Source organism: Bidens hawaiensis, unplaced genomic scaffold (genome assembly GCF_021521415.1).
Source record: "Bidens hawaiensis isolate Kalapana, Puna unplaced genomic scaffold, B.hawaiensis_p1.1 tig00000055_1, whole genome shotgun sequence".
In the NCBI taxonomy this organism is placed as follows: domain Eukaryota; kingdom Viridiplantae; phylum Streptophyta; class Magnoliopsida; order Asterales; family Asteraceae; genus Bidens; species Bidens hawaiensis.
The window spans coordinates 5,502,759-5,526,572 of NW_027491016.1; the positions used below are offsets into that span (position 1 = coordinate 5,502,759).

The following is a 23,814-nucleotide window of genomic DNA, read 5'->3' on the forward strand; positions in this document are numbered from 1 at the left end:
TGATTAATCACACATAATTACACATTTGTTATTTTTGATATGTATGTATATATAGATATGTATGTATAGTATTATATACGCATATGTCCCCAAAACGTTTATGAAAATCGAGTAAAATAGGGGAATGATAAAACTCACCTGATCAAATAAGCCAAACGGGAATGTTTATGACAAGAAGGTGGAAATCACACTCTTCGAGAATTATCGACAAGAATCCTAATTAAATGATATTACGAGCGAATTATAATGTATGACATGTATAACGAATTTAAGATTTCAATGTGATTTGAGTTACAATTATGATTAGTATGTTACGGATTGAATGATTAATCTCTACGGACTATTGTTATTGTTTAATTATAAAAATCATTATTTGTCATAAAAATCAGGTTTACGAATAATTAATTAAATAAATATGAGTTAAGACCTACTATAATAATAAACGTTTAGATATATAATTATTATAAAATTTATATTTTAGAATCCTTAACGAATTTCGATGGTAAAAATGTAATTAACACCTTTAATATGTTTTAATATGTTTATTATAATTTAGTTTTAAAAATAATACGTATATATATACATATATATGTATATATATATATATATTTATATAAACACGAGCGAATTTATAAAGACGTTTTTACAACGAGAACATCAATATTAGTGTCGGTTTTTAATATAACAAAATAATAATTTATTATTAATAATAAGATATATACATATATATATACGAAAACTTGTAACGAGATTACTAGACACGAAACATTAACTTTACGATGTCGGGTAAATAAAATATTGTTTATTTGATATTTAATATTAAATATATTATATTATAAATCATTAAAATAAGTTAAAATAACAAAATAAAATAAAAACACCAAAAACATACCAGCTGGGACTCGAACCCGCGACCTACTGGACGGCTAAGGGTTTTAACACACACACACCAGCCAACTCGGCTGGTGTGTCAGTTGGTTAAAAGATGTTAACGGCTTTATTTATACAGAAACAAACAAAGCCCAATTTGATCAAGAATCCCTAGAATATCAATCGCGCAATCCGCTCAATGTTGGTTTAATTAATGTTAGGGTTTTTGTTCAGTACATCAAGACGAACTCAACCATGTAAATTATTACCTGATTCGTTGATTATACACTGGTTCATCGTGAATTAACATGGTCGGCTATGAGGACGATGAACAGGTGCACGGAGACGACGATAACCAAATTGAATATAGGGCTTCAATTGGCGCTGGTTATAGCGAGGTACAGACGTGATGAATTGGGTTATAATTAGTCCTAGGTTATATAATCAGTTTTTGGGTTAAGACGGTTTGTCAAACGTATCAAGTCGCGTTATGCAAGATCTTATTTCCTAATTACTGGTGATGGTTAAGCCGAAAATAACGATAACAATCATAAACACGATCTAATTTCGAGTTTAGAACGAAGATTGTGGCTCAAGAAAGTTAAACGGGTCACGGATTTGGGATACGGATATGGGTTAACGGGTTGGGTAATGGGCTATGAAGATTTTATGCAGAAATTGCACTTTGGTCCCTATAGATTGAAGGTGGAAACATTAGAGGGTTAAAGTTTTAGTTTCGGGTTAAAAACGTATATCTTTCAAAGTTAAGTACATATTAAATCAATATAATAAATAAATATAAATTTTATAATATTTTATCGATAAAAGTGATACTTTTCAAGGTTAAAAACTACCCGAATCATAAAACTTGTCGGGTTATGGATATAAGTCGTATGTGGAAAAACCGAGTTGTTATAGTCTCCCCTATTTTAGGGAATTTCGTCCCAAAATTAAGGAAAACCACAGCATCATTTGTTTTGAAAACAATTATACTTTTACGAAAATAATCATAATCATAAGACTTATAATAACCGAAGCAACGCTTCAAATGCCAATCTGATAAGGAAACTTATATATAGGATGTACCCGCGGCGTATCCACCATGTCCTTATCATTTCACCATTCGAACCGTTACTCAAGTTACCTTTGGTTCTAGATCATGACACATAATTGCACGTATTATGATTTCCATGCGAGGACTTGGATAATTATGTATGCATCCATAAATTACTCTTATTGTCGGATGGTCCGCATAATCCGTTCCATCATGTGGGTTGTAAAATATTTAAAATAAAATTTTGAAAAGAAAACAATTGTTTTGATAATTCTAAACATAATTTCAAATTATAATTAATAAATGTTCTAGGTGATTTAAATAAATCGTGAGATTTCGGAAACCTCTTTAGCTTTTAAAAGTGAAATTTTAGAAAATTGAATAAAATAGTTTTGGTGATTTAGATGTTATTAAGATAATCGAGGATAAGGTAATGAGATAGAAATACAAGATCCTAATAGTTTTAATTTTTGATAAAGGAAACTTTATTCATAGAATGAAATACTTAAATAGTTCAAATTTAAATCATCAAATGTCGTGAATAACTAAAGAGTCAATACAAAGCAATTACGATAAGATAAGATAAGATAATTTAAGATAGAAAAGCAACAAAAATCTTCAGAGTCTTCAAGCATCTTCAGTTACGAAAGAGGTTATTCACTTGACTTAGAGCACTTGAGGTAGTTGAATCCATAATAACTCGAGCAGTCGTTGCAGGTGGATTGGGAATGGTTTGGATAGGTTGGGCTTGAAAACACGACACTAGTGAAGTTTGGGTGGTGTAGGCTTGGTAAACTTGAACTTGCGGGTACAGGTTTTGAGAAGGTGAAGCTAAGTAGGAGGGATCTTGGTTGACAGGAAGAGTTTGGAGAGTGTAGGAGTTATGGGTTTGAACTTGATAAGCATTGGTGGCGTGGTAGGGTGTAGTTCTATCTTGAGATTGGTGAACACGGGTTTGGTGAGGGCACATATTGCGAAAATGACTAGGATCTCCACAATGGTAGCAAGCACAGGTAGTAGGGGGTTTAGGAGTAGATGGTGTACGACAAACATTTGCAAGGTGGCCATAAGGATTGCATTGGGTGCAAAGACGGCACAGGGATTGGGTCGGATGATGATAGTAGCAAGTAGAGCATAATGGGTAAGGTCTGGTATAAGGTTTCTTGTTAGGAGCATTTTGGTTGGAGGGTGAAGGGTTGGTTTGTTTAGCATAGTTGAACTTACGTTTGTGACAAGAAGAGTTGTCATTGCGCAAAGTGGGTTTGGGTTCATCCTTAGCATCAGTTGAGGATTTGGTCTTGGAGTTTTCAGAGGTAGGGTTAGAGTTCGTGCGATGTAGGGTTCCATCTTTAATAGGGTCATTAGGACGTGAGGCAGCAAGAGCAATTGCTTCCTTGAATTCCTCCCATGGCATACTCGTAGCAATCCCAAGCATAGCAGCAACAATCTCCTTAGTGATCCTGGCAGTCAAACGGTGATCACGGGCAGCCGACGGACGACGTTGATTACAACTATGATTTCCTAAGGAAGACATTCTACGATGACCAATGATAAAAATGTGTAAGATGACAGGTGAGTTGGAGGAATGAGTTGATATGAAATTATCGGGATGCGTATGTGTATGTATATGTATGTATACGAATTAGTACTAGTGAAGACTCGAGGACGAGTCAAGAATTAAAATAATATGTATGGGTTTGAACAATGTTTTTATAAGATTTTTCCAAAAATAACACAATCAAGCATATCAAACTAGTTGACCTTCCATGAGCTTTCCATGGCAATTTTAATGACCCAACTAAATAAAACAACATAAAGTTTGTGAATTGGCCTCCCATAAGCGTTCAATGGCAATTTGTTGGCCCAATTCTAATAACGAGTAATAAGCAATTGAGTTGTTCAGCCCATGAGCGTGTACATGGCATTTAACTGACCCAACTAATTAACGAATTTTCGAATCAATAGAGTTGTTCGGACCATGAGCGTTACATGGCATTTAACCAACTCAACTAAATATCAAATCAACGTATCAAATATAAATAGTTGGTGTATCTCGGGAACCACCCCGGACGATACGTTCCAACCCAAAAATCAAATCGAAAATGGTTTATGAAATGAATAGTTTGAGTGCCCATGGATTTTCATGGATGTTTCACCCAACTAAGCATTTAAAATAATTTAAAACAAAAGTTTGGAAGTATAACCGTTTAGCCGGTTATGTTTACCACATAACCCTTTAGCCGATTACGGGTACCACTTGAAGTTATGTGGTTATACAAGATTTGTCATACCCCCACGCTTCAAGGTGAAAGAGCAAAACACAGGAATTCTTAAGGAATTTCCCACAATAAAATATAATCTACCAAAAATTAAGACGTTTTTAAAATAATATTTTGAAAGTTGAGGCATAACCTCGGAATTTTTGTGTGTGTGCAATAAATAAACAAGATAAATACAATTTAAATAATTAATCTAAGCAAGCTGTAAACAATTTAAATAGCACATAATGCAGTTTAGATAAGCACGTATAGGATTCCTAACATATGTCTAGGACAATTTCTAACGACCTATCTTATAACCTTCGGCTCTGATACCAATCTGTCACACCCCAACCTAAGGCGGAAATGCCAGAGCGTGATCCGATTGCTCACAGCTCGAAAATACTATCATATATAAAATGTGACAATATCTAATTAATTATTTAATTCAAATAATACACAATATTCAAATACAACAATACAATTCAAATAAATAAATACAATCAATTATATTTAAGTTTGTCTTCAATATAACCCTAAGGTCTTTTTAAGTGTCCATCCTTCAACTCAGACAACCTGCATATGCGTAGAAAATGTAGTTTTGGTCAACAACACATGTTGAGTGAGTTTACCACCAGTTTTAGAATCCTTAACGAATTTCGATGGTAAAAATATAATTAACACCTTTAATATGTTTTAATATGTTTATTATAATTTTGTTTTAAAAATAATACGTACATATATACATATATATGTATATATATATTTATATAAACACGAGCAAATTTATAAAGACATTTTTACAACGAGAACATCAATATTAGTGTCGGTTTTTAATATAACAAAATAATGACCTATTATTAATAATAAGATATATATATATATATATATATACGAAAACTTGTAACGAGATTATTGGACACGAAACATTAACTTTACGAAGTCGGGTAAATAAAATATTGTTTATTTGATATTTAATATTAATTATATTATAAATCATTAAAATAAGTTAAAATAATCAAATAAAATAAAAACACCAAAAACGAACCAGCTGGGACTCGAATCTGCGACCTACTGGACGGCTAAGGGTTTTAACACACACACACCAGCCAACTCGGCTGGTGTGTCAGTTGGTTAAAAGATGTTAACGGCTTTATTTATACAGAAACAAACAAAACCCAATTTGATCAAGAAACCCTAGATTATCAATCACGCAATCCGCTCAATGTTGGTTTAATTAATGTTAGGGTTTTTTTCATTACATCAAGACGAACTCAACCATGTAAATTATTACCTGATTCGTTGATTATACACTGGTTCATCGTGAATTAACATGGTCGGTTATGAGGACGATGAACAGGTACACAGAGACGATGATAACCAAATTGAATATAGGGCTTCAGTTAGCGCTGGTTATAGCGAGGTACAGACGTGATGAATTGGGTTATAATTAGTCCTAGGTTATATAATCAGGTTTTGGGTTAAGACGGTTTGTCAAACGTATCAATTCGCGTTATGCAAAATCTTATTTCCTAATTACTGGTGATGGTTAAGCCGAAAATAATGATAAAAATCATAAACACGATCTAATTCCGAGTTTAGAACGAAGATTGTGGCTCAAGAAAGTTAAACGGGTCACGGATTTGGGATACGGATATGGGTTAACGGGTTGGGTAATGGGTTATGAAGATTTTATGCAGAAATTGCACTTTGGTCCCTATAGAGTTGAATGTGGAAACATTAGAGGGTTAAAGTTTTAGTTTCGGGTTAAAAACGTATATCTTTCAAAGTTAAGTATATATTAAATCAATATAATAAATAAATATAAATTGTATAATATTTTATCGATAAACGTGATACTTTTCAAGGTTAAAAACTACCTGAATCATAAAACGAGTCGGGTTATGGATATAAGTCGTATGTGGAAAACCCGAGTTGTTACACGTGATTCCTATGAAAGTGAGTTAGGTCTTTTAACATTTTTACTCGTTTAACAAATTTGATTATGAAATTAATTAATCTTGGTTGGTAATTTAAAATTAATGGTTTTGCAAACGGTTTAAAAGACCTATATTTCTAACACTTGTGAGAAGCGTGCTTCTACATGTGTGAAAGTTTGCAGATTTTATTTTGAGAGTTGAGGAGGTAAGGGTCACCGAGAGATAACCGAGGGCATGAGAGTTGCACATGAGAGTTTTATTTTCTATCAGGTGATTTCGTTTTCATATCCTTTTTTGCTTTATTAGTATTTATGTTAAAAGTGTAATTGTATTTTTGTATATTTAATAACCACCATCATATTAGGCTCGGTTTTTAAAATTGTCGAAGTGAATTTTAATCCCATCCCTATTTTTAGTTGTCATAAATTTTAAACATTGAGGACAATGTTTGCCTCAAGTGTGGGGATGGGGGAGAAATTGAAAATTTAAAGTTTTAATGTTCTTTGAATTAAGATTTTTTGCATAATAATGGAAAATGATAGAAAAATCGGGGGTTGTTTTTCAAAATTATTATATAATAAGAGATAAATAGAATGGGAACACACTTAATGGGATGTATTGGTAGGCTCAGCCTTGAGAATGAAAGGATAATTTGGTTGTTGACTTAATTGAACTTTAAATGCTTGATTTTTAGTGGGAAACGCGTTCAGGGTTTTGTTTGTTTAGCTAAGCCTGTGTAAGGACTGGAATGAAATATTAGGCCATACTCAAGCCTTTCTATTAGATTTGATCACCAAAAATATATTTTAATATGAATAGTCTATAGTACAATGGTTGGATAGGCTTAACATTAGAGTATGCTAAATGGCTTGTGATATAAACATAAATGAAAAAACTGCTACTTAAGTGGCTAACACTTCATAGGCATATGGTTTTATGGCCTTAAATCTTGTATTGATGGGATGCCCCGGGGAACGGAAACCATGGGTCGGTATGAGGTTTATCATCAGGTATGCGTAAATCCTAATTGGATTTATTCATATTAAAAAAACTTAAAAAGAGCAAGCCCACAGTTTATCTACCAATTCATAAGTCAATAAACATGATCACAAAAAGTGCTTTCAAAGTACAAATTCACTACTGACTTTATCATCCACGCTGTTAGTCATATGGGGTCCAGGTGCTCGCGTCTCATTACCATTAAGAAACTGACCACACAGGACACGTCATATGTAAGCCCTACATATGAATTCGTGCCTACTCACGTATGGTAATGGACTTCGGGGTATTGCTTGATAACGGAGGTATGTCATGTAGTGGGGGCTATTTACTAGTTGGTTACCTAATTGCACCTTAATCATATCTAATGGCCATTTTGGTAGACTTTAATGCTTAAGTTTAGGTTTTGGTTTTGATAAAATATCCAAGATTGTCTTAGCTATTACATATGGGCTTGAAAAATTGTACAAATATGCAAAATTTTGATCGTCTAATTTTAACGTTTAAGTCAAGTTGGGGTGGTCTGGTTCGGTAAAACTATAATGAAGCATGGTAAGGCGATTTCAGGGCTTTGAGGTGTAGGTTCCATTTTAATCATACGAACGAATAAAACTGTCGCACCTTATTTTTCCCGGTAAGTATTAAGGCGTGGGTCGCAATTGTGGTTTTTGTGTTTTTTGTGCTTAATTAAGATAATGTATGAAGTATTTTGAGAATGATCTTTGATTCTGATTCCATTGCAAAGTTTTTTTTGGGAAGAAAAGGGATAAGTGTGGGGATGTGATGGTTGGGTAAAAGTTAGTTTATTTTATATATTAATTAGTTATTTTAGTTAAATAATTGAATGAACATTGGTACTTCAAGTATGTTTATGTGTTTTTAGGAACTTGGAAGCTATGGAGCTTAATGAGGATATTTATGGGCTTGGAACGAAGATCTAGAAGTGAGAGATTGGAAGTGCACGAATCACGAGGCATTCAAGAAAAGAAAATAAATAAAATCTGAAAAATTTCATCTTCGCGATACACGAAGATGAAGGGGGACAACTTCGCGATACACGAAGTTGCAAGATTCTGGCCGAGACTATTTTGTCCTTCGCGATACGCGAAGGAGCAAGCGTATCATCTTCGCGATACGCAAAGATGCTCAATGTCGGCAAAAATTAGGGTTTGCATTATATAAACCCCTTAATCTCCCCATTCAGATTATTACGACTTCCAGAGGCAGAAGAGGTGTTCTAGAGCGACTTTCATCCATCCCGAAGCTTCCGATTCCATCATTGATCGTATGTTCATCAAGATAAGTGTTTTAACGATTATGTCGATGCTCGGCTAAGTTCCTGTGTTCGTTTTAGGCTAAGGTTTTGTGTGAAGTACTGTTTTGATCATATTCTAATGATTAATGAATATAGCTTGATTGATTTTATATGAATTTGTCTTGCTTAATTAGTTATTTGGTTGATTAAAGTTTGTGTTTGCGATTATTGATTTGTGTAACGTTTGTTTGGTTGTTCATCAACATTTAGGGTTTAAGCTCTTGTGTCATTGAACTAGAATCATCAAACCTTATCATTGAGTTGTCCTAGACATAGATTTGACAATTGTGGAGTACGGGTTCATTCGTGTCAACAATTCGGTTAGGTATCGTTTGTCATCATAAATCAAACCATACGACTAGCAATTATTACAAAACCAAAGACTAGAGAATCTGTGATTGACGTATGGAACACATAACCCGAACCTAGAATGAATACTGTTAATTAATATTGTTTACAAATCTTTTTAAGTAATCATTAGTTTTAATTAAATATTTTTCTAAAAACCGCTTGACATCATCTGTCCGCTTAGGTTAAATAATTAGTTATAAATTAAATAAACTTACACTTTCCTTGAGTCCATGTGGAGACGACCTTACTTACCCGTACTTATTATAGGTATTTAGGTCTTAAAATTAATTGTTTGAGTATATAATATATGGTAAAATAAGTTACACATTACACAACATAGAAATAAAAAGTTATTGAAAATTCGTAAATCTTTAAATATTTTTTTGATAAAATATTTATAACTTTATCATCCATATTAAAATTAGTAATTTCACGTTGTTTTTTATTTTAACTCTAGATAATAAAACACATAACTGACCATAAGTTAAAATAAGTTGTCTCAAAAACAAACAAAATTAATTTTTATTGCGAAACAAACATAAAGTGAAAATTTCTTTCTTTGAAATTTAAAATTAATTATTTTATCTAAATCGAGGTGAAAATTCGTTACTTATAAAAAAATTAATATTAATAACTAATACAATATATTTATATAAAAATATAATATATTAAAAAGAAAAAAAGAATAAAATATACAACTATTAGTTAGAAAAAATATATTTATTTAATTTGAGAGAAATATGAGAAAATTTTGTAAGCATCACTCATGTGTAATGACACACGACATTAAAACTCGTGCAGCACACGTGTTAGAATAAATAAATTTATTTAAATAATAACACAATGTGAAAAACAAAAAATATGTTCAAAAGATATAAAGATATAATATATGGTAGAATAAATTACACTTACACTATATGGAAATAAAAAGTTGTTAAAAATTCGTAAATCTTTAAATATTTTTTTGTATACAATATTTGTAATTTTAACCTCCATATCAAAATTAGTAGTTTCATTTTGTTTTTTATTTCAAATTTAGATAATGAAACACATAAATTATCATATGTTAAAATAGGTTGTCTTAGAAACAAATCAATCATCTATAGTGATTGACTTTAGTTTTTATTAATCTTTATTATAAAACAAAAATAAAGTGAAAATTTCTTTATTTGAAATTTGAAATTAATTATTTTATCTAAATTAAAGTGAAAATTCGCAACTTATAAAAGCTTAATATTAATAACTAATACATCATATTTATATTAAACTAAATAATATATTTATGTTTGTATTAAAATTTTTAAATAAAAATATAATTATTAAAAAGAGAAAATAATTGATTAAAAAATGAAGTTAAATATAAAACTATTAATATGAAAATAGAAATGTATTTAATAAGAGATAGAGGTGAGAAAATTTTATAAGAAGCTATTTTATATGATGTCATATGGCATTGAAAAAGCTTTATAATTTATATAGTATAGATTATATTGTTTGAATTAGTAACAAAAAATTATAAGTTTTTTTATTTTTAGATGGTTCAGTGTGTTACTTTTTATGAATAAAAAATTTATTTATATTTTATTATAAAACTTATATTTTTAATTTATATTGTTATTTTGTATTTTTTTTTAAAGAGAGAAACTCGCTGAAGCCCCCGCTTACCTGAACTACAACAGCCTAGGTGGCTTCAGTATGAGCTTTATCCAATGCCAGTTAGCGTCCAATTAGCGTTAGTGGAGCAATATTAACGGATGAATCTCAGGGAAGGACTTCAACAACAACACATAATCTTACACGATGCGTTGTTCACATTTGTAACTTAATTATGGAAGTTTGGACTATAATTTTTCTTTTGAACAACCAAAGTTTTTTTCCACCTGTTTTACCACATGTTTCAAGTGAGACTAGAACCCATAACTATTTGGTTGTAAGCCGCACACCTTTTTGACTAGACCAAGCTAGTGCATGTTTAACCCTTGCACTTAATCTTTAGAGTTTTCATCGAAATGACAACTTAACCTTTTGTGTTTTGGAAAACGTTTTTGATCTAATGCATTTTCATCTTGGCTTTAGCTTTTTCAAAAAATTTGACATCTTTAATGATTAATCTTTTATTTTCCAGGACTTAGTAATTATAAGTTGGATCCGGCATTGACGTTTAGCTTGTAACGTTGTTGAGCTTCATTGGATTAAGTCATTAATGGATGGACTATTCTTTCTCTTTCTTGTGCCTACCATTTGGCGCCTTCTCTTTCTTGTTCGCCTACCACTTGGCATGACAAATTGGTACTACAGTCAATCCGGTGTATATCATGTCCGAAACATGTGAAAATTGATCTCTACTTCATTCTTAGCATGGCTGAGGGTATGATATGCACTATGGTTGGCAGCATACTTGTGGCATCTTAATTGTCTAAACGATCAGTGTCAACTCGTATTCTATTTTTTCGTTCCAAGTATCACATCACTACACCCATTCATGAGTAAATGTCATAAACTAGTTTCTTATTGTAGTCATAGTTAGTTACATTTTGTTAGTAGTTTGTTAAATAAGTTAGTTGGATAATGTTGCCTAAAAATAGTCAAATGCACTAACAATTCAAGTTGAAGTGTGAAAAATAGCAGCATCAAAGTTCTCTCCAACTTTCATTCTTTTACACACTACATTAACATGAAAAGGTACATTTAAAGACTGGTTGATCCAAACTAGGACTATAAATTATTAAAATAAAAGATTAGAGAATAGGAGGAGAAGAGGGAGTGAGGTGTGTGTTTAGAAGAAACAAAATCCAGCTATATAATTGTCTCTGCAGATGACAAAAATGGTAGCAGCAGTGCCTCAGCCTCTACATTGCAGTTACCCACTGCGTCCGACACAGATAGAGACAAAACCATCATTTTCAATCATTACATTTTTCTTATATATAATGGGTGTGTAAGAACGTGACACATTTGGCATAATTTTACCAAAAATGTCGTTACCTATATATATGTATTTATTTGCTCATATATCTGTTGTATTTATGCAAGTGTGTGTGCATGTGTGTGTGGAAGTATTATTTTGTAATATTTTGTCTCGTAAATATCATACATGAGCAAGCTAGATTTGCTTCAAATAATATATGAAGATCTCGGAAATGTATCATCTATTGATTATGGAGAAATTAAATATATAAAGACACACTCGTGCCCCGTTAATTAATAGTAAAATATTTGTTATATCACACATCTATATGTCATGATTCATGTTTTCTATAATTTTAAATTAACTAGTTAACTTTTTAGTTAAAAAGAAACAAACGAAAAGGCAATACGTGTCATACCAAATGTGTGAGTGATTGAACTTTATAACAAAAGAAAAAAAAAAGTTCACAACATTAACGAAAGAAACTAAAACATTAACGACAGAAACTAAAACAGTTGCGAAATTTATGATAAAAATATATATAGTTGAAAAAGTGGTTGTTGATTTTAAAAAAATAATTTAGTAAAAAAATGGAAGCGAGTTCAAAAAATAAAACTAAAATAGATTGGTTCCAAAATCAGCCACCGAGGCAGTGACGTCATTGATGATTAACGATGGCAATGATGTTAGTAAGTATCAATAATATTGTTCAGTGGTGGTCAATAACAGTCACTTATGATGAATGAGTAAGGATGGACATAAGCTACACGTCCGATATATGTAACTCATTAACATGTTAATAGCTTATATGTGTCATTAGGTCAACCATGGTCGATATTAGTCAATGATGACCAATGAATGTCTAGGATTAATCTTGATCAGCATTAGTCAATAAGGGCCAACCTTAGTTAATGAGGATCAATTAGGTCAATGATGATAAATGAGGATCGATTAGGGTGAAAGTTGGTCAAAGTGAGTTGATGATCATCAATTAGGGTTAATGAGGGTTAGTATTGGTCAAAGATGGTCATGCATATACCTAAGTGATCCATTACGACTTGCTAAGATTTATTACGATATAATATGAGCCATTAAAACATGTATCGTCTATTAATTGTGTCCTATCAGATTAATAATGGTCAATATCGGTCATTGATGGTCCACCATAATAAATAGGAATCAGAATTGATCAATATTGTAAGTGAGGGTCAACAGTCAATCTTGATCGATATTGTTAGATGCTTAAAGCCATGATTTTAGCAAATTTATAATAAAGGTAAGCAAATCTTAATATTTTCTTTCATGCATAACATATTTTTATTTTCAAATTTCTTTTATCCTTAAAATTCCTCTAATTTTCTTTTAGAGTTTCCCAAAGTTTCCTGCTAAGTTTTCATCACCCTAGTGATGCGTGCACGTTGTTAACTTGTTGTTTGCCTTCCTGATTAATTAATATGTCGTGAGCATTTTTGTTTTGTTCAAACTGTATTCATTACAAGTTACAACGGTAACATAATTACAACTTAATTTTTTTGACTTATTTAGAAAATTGGTTAAACGGTTCGTATTTGTTTTTGTATACGTTAGAGTTTATATCTAAATTTTTGTCGTGTTCTGGTTGAATGATTCAACATGCCCACCTAAAACCCATCAATCCGTCAACAAGCCCAAGAGGATTATAATGTTTAGTTGTATTATATTTAATTTATTGTCTATCTAATTTTTAAAATTTTGCATCAGTTATATATAGTATTTAATAAGTTGTAAAAAATAAAAGAAAAGAAAGAAAGAAAGAGGAAAAACCTTATATCAATCATTTGAAGTTTTGAACAAGCAAGAGCAGGTACTGTATATATTAGGGGTTTAAGGTGTAGCCCCCAATTCAAGACATTAACTAACTTGCACCCTTAATTATTCTCTTATACTACAAAAAACTAACATTAGTTCCGTACGTTAGTTAATGTGGCAAAATTTAGTGGAATTCGGTTTAATCTCGTAAGTGTTGTATCCAAAGTCCAAACTGTACTTTATATATATAAATATAATTACATTTGACAGTGGTTGTTTTGGGTGCAACCGGTCCATGTATGTAATATTAAATTAGCTAAAGATGGTGTCCATGTCATTTGTACTTTATAATGTCGTGCCTCCTAGGTGTCGAGCATGGCATATAATTGTTGCATCATTATGTTAGTGTGCGTTTTGTGGTTAAACTCCCCGCGATCTCACCTACCTCACGGCCGGTGTATGATGAAACAAATCCGGATATGGTATTACAAACTCTGATACATGTACCCATCGGGTCTGGTTATTATTTAGAACCATATCCCTTTACATATCTAAAGTTAAGTGTTTGTTTATCCACTAATACACATAACACATGTATTAGTGCATTCACAAGTATTGACTGGATGATATATACCTATAAACTCATTAATGGCAACTACTTCAATGATTTGATGACCTAGTATTTGATCGATTGCTTAATGCTCATGTGTTTTAATGTGAAGATTCGCTTTAATCAACACTTGGAACTTCTTGGTTTTTAATCTACTTATCGAGTAATTTGTTGAATCTTGGTTGTGTATATATATATTTTTTGTATCGTGTTTAACTTTATTTTAATCTTGTTTTAATTATGTTATGCATTTGGTAGTGTAATTTGATTTAATCTTAAATTGTTGAATCGAGCTTATTTTGTAGAGATTTATATGCTATTGAAGTTTCTAGTTATTTTTATGATATTTAGAATGTCTTCTCGCAAAGCAAAAGGAACTGAGACTTCAAGAAATGATCATGTTTAGGTCAGACGCCAAATTAAATAGATAGAATCTCGATTTGAAATAGCTCGCATGAAATAGACTCGTGACGTTGTAAATGAGTCGGATCAACCCGACTTGGTTTTTAAGGGAGTCGAGATCCCACTGATCGTTATTCGGCTCATGAACAGCCGTAACAACCACTTATTGATCATACACAACAAATAACCCAATATTGCAAAACCATTAACACAATTATACACAAGTTTTACAACGTAAATGCAACATATATAACTAAAATGTTGGAAGCAAGAATTGCAAAGAGATGACTTCTCAATAAAGTTTTAGATTAAAAAAAAGGAATAATAAAGAACCCTTAAAAATAATTAAAATAATCATAATTCAAAATATAAGAAAAAACTAAAATGTTTCCTTCGTATTCATGATCAAAATTAAAAAAAAAACAATAATGGAGAAAAAATATAATTGTGTCTTTTTTGGGAAAATTTCCAAAATAACCCATTTCTAGAGAAAGAAACTCAATTTAGCACTTCTTTTTCAAATGTTCCAAAAATAGCCCTATCAAACCCGTCTGTGCCGACGGGTTTTAAAAGTTTTGGAAATCGATCCAACAAGATTCAAAATGATTTGCATCTCGTCGGCTCCGTCCATATTTTAAGTAATCCCGCCTTCCTCGGCTAAATTTTAAGCAATTCCGTCTGCTCCGTCAAAATTTTTGGGTAAAATATTTTGTCATTTTCTTTAGTATTTTTTTTCTCTTCTCTTTTTCTTCATCTTCTATCTTCATAATCATCATCTTCATAATAAAAGAAATTAATGAAGTTATTTAAAAATATAATTTTAATCGACCCATATGATTTGCAAACCTGATTTAAAGTTTAAATCGTTAACCGTGGTACGATGAATCGGTTCTAGATTTTAAGAGCCGATGATGATTATGAAGACGAAGATGAAGATGAAGATGAAGATGAGAGAAATAAAGGAAGAGGAAGAAGAAAAATGAAAGAAAAAGGTTAGAAGAGGAAGAAAAAATGTTATAGAAAAAGACAAAATATTTTATCCAAAAATTTGGATGGAGCAGACAGGATTGCTTTATAGTCGGAGAAGACGGGATTACTTAAAATTTGGACGGACTCGATGAGATTAGCTCGATTACCTAGGTGTCGCCCCAAACAAGATTTAAAAGGTTATTTTCGAATTTTGAAAATTTTTTGGGCTATTTTATGATTCTCTCTCTTCAAATGGGTTATTATGGGAATTTTCTCTTTTATTTATCAATGTGTTTTTTGTTTAATTTCTTCATTAATTGTGTTTTTTTCCTTGACATTGTATATTTTTTTCTTAATATTGTGTTATATTACTCAAAATTCTGTTATATTTTTGCTCGACATTGTGTTATATTTTGTGATCTATTGTGACTTTTTTTTATTTATGATTTTGTTTTTTGTTTGTTTTCGTCATAGTGTCTTTTTTTTAACTAGAAAGACGGGGGAAACGTTTTAGTTTTTTTATCTTTTTTTTTGTTTTTTATTTATATTTTGAGTTATGATTTGTTTTATTATTTTTCTTAAAAAAAAAATTTGAGGCCTTTTTTTCACAAATCTTTGTTACAATTCTTATTTTTGTCCCCTTTACATTTTAACATTTTCCTGTGTGTCCTATAAATTATAGGAGTTTTCTAAATTTGGCTGTTTTCCATCTTTTCAAAATTATAAATTGACAATTAGAATCACAAATAGACGTGTAAGTTAATCTTAATTAATGGTTACACATTTAAAAGTTAAAAAAAAAAAAGAAGAAGAAAGAAAATTACGAAGGAAATTAGATAAAAAAATAAAATAAAAAAAATAATTCATTTAGCAAATTGTGGCTTTAATTAAGGAATTCGGGTCTGACAACTGTGCTAAACCACTTGGTCACATGATCCGGCTCATGGAGACCTTTTCGTCTGTCGGCTATGGGTTTCATAACTTCTATCATAACCGAAGTTATTCCCGCTTGAGGTTTTCTCAATTTTTTTTCTTATTTCCATTTGTTCAAATAAGAGTGTCAATTCTTAGTTCAGCTAGCTCCATATATATCAACAAGTTTACAATATCAGCAGTGATAGACAAATCAAAATAACACAAAAAACATCTAAATTGTACAATAATACCACAAACATGCAATTCAATTTCAGTCAGCAAATACCTTGCGAACTTTTGATGCAATATTGACAAGTATAATTAATAATAATAACCATGTTCATTTTACACGGTTGCCTTTTTTTCATGTAAATAGGCAAACACCTAAAACTAAACTATTTATTTAAAATTACTTTATGTGTGACGGTTAACTGTAGATTATAAAAAAATTATTTCCTAATTAATAATGAAAACATGATAATATCTGATACAAAAACGAGAGTCGTGTCGAACTACACAAAAAAGAGCTTAGAGGGAAATAAAAGGTCATAATCAACCGCCCCATTCATTCTCATTTCCATTCACATACCACTGTTTAAATAAAATAACACTACTGTTATTTAAAGCCAATAATAATAATATAAAAGCTTGCATTATCACTAGCTTATTAAATAAAACTTAAAAAGCATCTCGATTTAAATATTATATCAATTCATCTTTATTTTGATAAACTTATATTTGATTTATATAAAGTACCGTTTTTATATATAAATCAGATCAAACATGTCAAAAAAGGAAGCATTGTATCCCACATCTTTATCCTTTTCTTTTTCTTTTTTCCTGGCATTAAAAGAAATATGTTCTTAGTATTTGTTCTCAAAAGGTGAAGTGTGCATTTTTAAGTGTTAAACTGTTAATTATCCAATTTTTCTTATTAAAGATTACTAATGGCTACAGTTGGTCTTTTGGTCTGATAACATAAATAATTGTTAAGGCTTAAAATCTTATGGACTCATGTTTGAAACCTGACTTAAGAAAGCTATCCTATAGTTATGTGTTTCCTTTTTAATGGTGTTCTTGCGTGAGTTAGGCCTAGAACGTCAAAAGTATTATGGACTGTTGGCATCACGCCTCATGAAAACTCACTCAGGTACTGAGAGTAGTTTCAAATGTCATCTAAAAAAAAGAAAGAAAATCAAGGCTTAAGTTAATCACTAATTTCCCGGTAAGATGTATGAATGATTGGAACCACGGTCTAAACGAGTATTCCCTTTCTAAACATTTATTATCTTAAACTAGTATTAATATTTAATGAAACATGTATACCTTTTTTTATTAGTTTTGACATAGACCGTACGTTTGGTCTAAAACAAGTTTGTCCTTTTTAAACAAACTGAAGTAAACAACTGTTATCTAAAACTATTATTAATGGCATGCATACCTTTGTTTAGTTTTGACATAGACTACACATTATCAAACTTAATTGTTTCGCTAAAGAAAAAAAAGAAAAGATAATTTATATATGTGAATGTACGGGTACATTGAATTTCATTCTTGTCAATGGCATAAAAGATTAAATAATTGGGTTGTTTTGTTTTGATATACAAATGTTAATTGGATCTGTTTCTAAATAAAAGAAGCTAGCTATGGTTTACAATAATGTGTTACATATAATATAGCTAGCTGGCTAGTCAAAAAGAAAAAGACTACATAGATGGATGGTTGCTAGCTTCTTAAGTGTGTGGACAAACTCACATCATTTAGTTGCAGGCTTCATTATGTGTCACTACCGCGCATGAGACGAAGCAAAGAGCGAGGGGGGTCGATAACAACTATCAAACGCCTTCTTCCCTCATTATTGGTCGCATATCACTACCACATATCTTATTACCCAACTTTGAATCCCCTTATCACTTGCTACCATATTTTAGAGTACGCACATAAGCTAGGATTCAAACCTGAGACTCCCACAAGAAAATTTTAAAGAAACCTCGCTACCCCACCAAAGTGGTGATATAATAGTCTAAGAATATGAATATATAGTGTTTAAATAAGTAGTTTTGACACACTCAAACCACATTTGAGGTTTAATGGTATGGAGAACACGTGTAGGATTATCCTAAAAGGACTTGTTGAACTTGTGTACTTAGACAAAAATGGAATGTGTTTGCTTTACTTTCAAGTGTTAGAAAGCATAAGTAGTGGGATCAATCAAGTTGTTTGACTTTGTAGTACTTTGTGGTTCACTGTTTGGTCGGTTAGTCGGTTTTTAATGAAAGGAAAGTATGAACGAATAAGGGAAAAAGAATCTAATTAATAAGCCATGAACACCAATCAGTTTATAATATAATGTGTCACTTGTTGTGTCCTTAAGTGGTTGATAAAGTTCCAACAACTTTTAACGTTTATATATATGTCTTCATTACCTACATTATTATTTTTTTGATTTTAACTGTACAGCTACTTTACATGTGAGCTTGTTAGCATTAGTTTTTTAAAATTGTGATAAATTGTGTAACATTTTACAAAAAATGTATTATATCAACTATATCGGGTTCATCGTTACATGTTAAATGATTTCGTGTTAGCAGATTGAACAATTCAACCTAAACAAAGGCAATATGTTTATTTGTATGAAAGATATTAGCACCATCTTGATATACTAAAATAACATGAAACCTGAATACGACATATTTAACCAATTTATCTAAATGTGACAAACGGGTCAACAGGTAGTAATCGAGTCAAAGCACGTTAACTAGGTTGGTGGATGGCAATTAATGGGTTAAACAAGTCGACCCAAACACAAAATGTATAATTAAACGCGGCTCATGCATTAACCAGGTTATATAAGAAACACAAAACATGATTATCTTTCTATCGTGCTCGTACGTGTTCAGGTGTTTTCGGAAATTGCCACCTCTACCTGGTACAAGTTAACAAGGTAAATGAAGTTGAAAACGCTCAACTTAAAATGGGTATGACTTGGACTGCATTTGAAGTTGGATGACCAATAAGTAATGAACGGGAAGATCTAGTATGATCCAATCTTGTGGTAAAATGCCATAGGCGGTTAACAAGTGTAGTACCCGAGTTCCATCATCTGGAGCATCGATGTTCGCATAGCCAAGTTGTTTCTTTAAAAAGATTGTTAGCATAAATAGGGTTCCAAAGTCCGACATGGAAAGTGAGTTTTTGGCACACTTCTAGCGGTGAAGCAAAGGTGATTGACCGCACAATTGGTATAATGACCCATTGATTACATGGAAAACAAAAATTAAATATGTGATTGATCCCCCCCCCCCCAACCCATAAAAAAAACAAAAAAAAAAAATACAATGTTATGTCTATGTCCAAAATGTTCAATGTGGTGAATATCTATAAACACTACTCCTCAGACATTGTTGTGAATCCTAAGAACTTGATATCTAGTTATTCTCAACTAATAGAGTAACATGGAGTTGATTTAGAAGTTAGAACATGTTTGGGATTGAGTTTGAAAAATACTTATTAGCTTATTGGTGTTTTAAAAAAACCAATAAATTAAAATGTATTTGGCAATCACAAAAATCTTTCTTATTTTAGCTTTTTAAAAGGATTAAAAAACAGTTTTCCAAAAGCCTTAAATCTTGACTTTTCAAAATGGGTTTTTAAAAAAGTCAATAAGTTAATAAGCATTTTTCAAACTCAATCTCAAACATCCCAGGCCTCAGTGTACTCATACCTTAATAGTCAGATGGAGGCAAATTAAACAGAAATAGTCCAACTAACAGACAATTTAGACTAGCCGTCAGACTCGAATTCTATCATCCTGAGCCCCAGTAATGACAATTATTTCCTTAATTTTGCAATTTCTTTTATTTGTTTTTTTTTTATTGCAATTATTTCCTAAATGTTTATTTGCAATTTTAAAATTTATTAATTCACACCTTTATTTTGGTCCCTGATCATAGGCTGTCAATTCAATTTCAAGGCTTGATCACACCTAGCAAAAATAGATCTTCCCTATAACAGAAACATGGCTGTCATTCAATAATATTCTACTTTTTTTCCTATCAAAGACTTGTCATGTTCTTTTGTGCATCACTAAGCCAGCCACCCCAACCAACAATTGTGGCATAAACATCTAGAAAAACGAAAAATAAATAAATATATAAAATGAAGTTAAACAAGTGTTTAGGATTTAGATTGTATGCTTACAAGCTAAGAACATCTTTCCGTTAACGTCAAGTAAAGTCTATGCTAATAATAACAAACCTACACGTAAAGCAAATTCCATCCTACACACTTGGTTATTATACATGCATTATTTATTTTACATGCATACATCACATCCTAAACCAAACATATAATTTCTGGCAGGTAAAAGCACATTGGTTAAGTTGGTGGTTAAAAGTGCATGTGTCATACATTACAATTTCTAACCATTAACATCAAATATTAATTAATCTTTACTAACAAAATACTAATAACTTATTCTAATCATCACCATCACCATCATCTGGAAGTTGGATTTCATCCTCATCCTCAATGCCTCCATCTTCACCATCATAATCAACTACATGTACACAAACGTTAAATCAGGATATTATATCTGCACATTATATTAACATTTTACAAAACAATAATAATAATAATAATAATTCCATACCTCTAGAAGCCAATGAATTTGTGTCATCAAGAACATATGGAAGTTCTAGAAGCTGTAACAAACCTTCCGTTTGAGGATTACGATTGTGCTCTATACATAAAAACAAACCTAGTTTAGTACTAGAAGGTGTAACTTGTATCTTGTTAAGATATCAAAGTGACATTTAAAATATATACCAGAAATTGGACCGGTCTGAGAGGAATTATAGCATGGAACCGTGCGCACAAACTCAAAAGGTTTACTTCCTCTAGATTGCAGCTTACTCTTTACCCATTCACGGCTATCTTTCATGTCAAATTGTTTACCCCTACAACCACCACAAACTCAACTACTACTTTATATGCAGACACCATAAAAAACCAACATCCTTTCTGTATTTTCTCACAAAAGTCCGTCAACTTTTTTTATGCACATGTTAAGTCTAAACAAAAGTGTTTGAAACGGGTAAATCTAAAAATGTTTTAATAAACAACTAGAATGAGAAAATAAGTCATGTAGAAAAATATATAAACACGTAAACAAAACAACCAGCTGTATCAGTTTCAAGTTAAAAAAAAAGAAAAAAAAGATCCATGATTTTGTTTAAATACAAAATGTATAGGGACTTTAATGTGCAAAAAACTGCCGAGGATCATAATGTATGCTAGTTTTATAGAAAATGAAGTTTCCAAGGTTAAATACCCGATATATGATCGTCTTGCGGTCAGAGGAAAAATGGAATTGTATCTATGAGTTATTGCTAGCCACTCTTCATCATACTGAATCTCATATGGCCCAGGCTCTGATTCAACTTCTATAATCTAAGCAAATAAAAAATTTTATAAAACAAAAAAGAAAAAATTGTTATGCCATGAAGAAGCCCCCAGTGGAGACTATAGGCTTCTAAACGAACCGAACAAACATAAACGGATGCATGTTCGTGTTCATTTGTTTAACTTCATATGGACAAAGGATCAAACACGAACAACTAAACGAACAAGGTTTTCTTGTTAGTGTTTGTTCGTTAAGAAAATGAACGTGTTCATGTTCGTTTATGTTCTCGCTCATTAACTGTATAAGCGTAAGGTTCACAAACGAGCATAATTGAACATAGATTAACGAACATAACTGAGCTAAAACCAGTTAAAAAGTAAACGTGAACTACAATGTGTTGGGCCTATTTAAATAAATATATTAATGAATGTAAACAAAAGTAAAGTAACGAACATAAGCATAAACGAGTGACCATAAACGAAATTAAATGAACGAACATAAAAGGACGTTCACGAACATAAATGAACAAGCGAGACATGCATTCATGTTCGTTTGTTTAACTAAATGAAAAGAAGCTTTTGTTCATGTTTGTATTCAAAAGCATCAGGTTCGTTTGGAGGCCTACTGGAGATGTAGCAGACTAGAAGAAAATATGTGAATCTGTACCTGCAAAAATTTGCGTCCGGGAATACACTTATCGAGTGCAAGAAACTTTGTAACAGGACCGCCATCACCATGTTGAACTAAAGCAGCAAATTTGCAATGTAGGTGAGCCGAGAACCAGTAAGGAGGTTTTAATTTTTCTAGCAACTCTGCAGCCGGTTTACTTCCCAAACTTTTATCCTGAATCTGTACAACATGTTCAATATTATTTATTATCAACCCAATGAAAAAACGGCCATAATAACATAAATCAGTTACCTCCTCCTCGAAATAAGGCTTATCGCGTAAAAGAGCTTTACAATCACCATGGTCAGTGATACCAAGGGGCCAATCATGTGAAATAAATATATCAAGAGGTTCCTCAACCTGCATTAGTTTGTGAACATCATACTCACGCACATGGTATACCGACTTGATATCCCTACTGTTATATGGAGGCCTTTCAAAATGTCCTAAATGATAATGGTTAGACTTGTAAATTCCAGAAAGACCACCAATGCGAATGCTTCCAAACTTGACCACTCCTGCAAATCCCAAAAAGTATATATTATGTGATGCCCATCCTCCATAGTATCTACATAAACAGCAGCTAATAGTTAGAGATCTTACAATAATAATATATTATAAAGAAAAGCAAGAAAAACTCACAGTTCCCAGAGGTAGTTGGATGCTTCATGGTTTCCTCCAATGAATATAGTTGGAAATGGGGCTTCTTTTTCTCCCGAGTAATACTTCCAGAAAGAATTCATGGCCCTGTATTTAGGTGGTACACTTAAGCTTTCCAAATCCTTCTCATTTCTAACAGCCTGCTCAAAAATAGCACTATCTCAGATTGGCACGGTTTCATACAGTTACAATGAAAAGGTTTTACATGTGTATTTAGAGAATAATATCGCTGTGTTCTGCTATATCATCATGTTATAATAACAGTTATATTGGAAAGAAAACTGTCTAACCTGGAAATCACCACAACAAATTAGAAGATCAATTTTTGTCCTCTCAACTTGTTGTAAATGCAAGAGTGTTGCATAGACATTATCTAGATCCCCATGCATGCATCCTTCTATGGCAATCTTCATCGATATCTATAAAATTAAACTGTCAATGATATACATATTAGTAAAATTAGAAACCAAAGTTAATTTGAATCATTATGTCCATGTAACATGGAAAATTAAATAGTGTTAATCTCCTGTGATAACCTCTAAACAAGGATATCAATCAATCATACCCAGTGGAAAATCCCACCAATAGCAAAGCTATAAGTAGGGTCCGGGGAGGGTGGGATGTAGGCACACTGTACCTCTATCCAATAGAATAGAGAGGTGGCTTCCAGAGAGACCCTCGGCTCTAAAAATCATATGTATG

The 23,814-nt window shown here is 31.7% G+C and overlaps 1 protein-coding gene across 1 annotated transcript; it reads right to left on the reverse strand.

Moving 5' to 3' along the window:
* Positions 1 to 20,857: 20,857 nt before the first annotated feature.
* Positions 20,858 to 23,592, reverse strand: LOC143540651 (lariat debranching enzyme-like). Its single transcript, XM_077033679.1, has 8 exons — positions 23,403 to 23,592; positions 23,095 to 23,252; positions 22,705 to 23,020; positions 22,450 to 22,632; positions 21,712 to 21,830; positions 21,207 to 21,337; positions 21,031 to 21,120; positions 20,858 to 20,937 (listed from the first exon to the last, which is right to left on the reverse strand). The coding sequence occupies exons 1-8, from the start codon at positions 23,523 to 23,525 to the stop codon at positions 20,858 to 20,860; spliced, it is 1,200 nt and encodes a 399-aa protein (XP_076889794.1). The 5' UTR covers positions 23,526 to 23,592.
* Between the last annotated feature and the right edge of the window lie 222 nt (positions 23,593 to 23,814).

Excerpts from the sequence above, each read along its gene's own strand:
- LOC143540651 (XM_077033679.1), bottom strand. The coding sequence starts at position 23,525 with ATGAAGATTGCCATAGAAGGATGCATGCATGGGGATCTAGATAATGTC. Across the intron at positions 23,021-23,094 it reads TCCAACTACCTCTGGGAACT|ATACTATGGAGGATGGGCAT; the intron begins GTGAGTTTTTCT and ends CTGTTTATGTAG. Across the intron at positions 21,338-21,711 it reads GCAAGACGATCATATATCGG|GGGTAAACAATTTGACATGA; the intron begins GTATTTAACCTT and ends TGGTGGTTGTAG.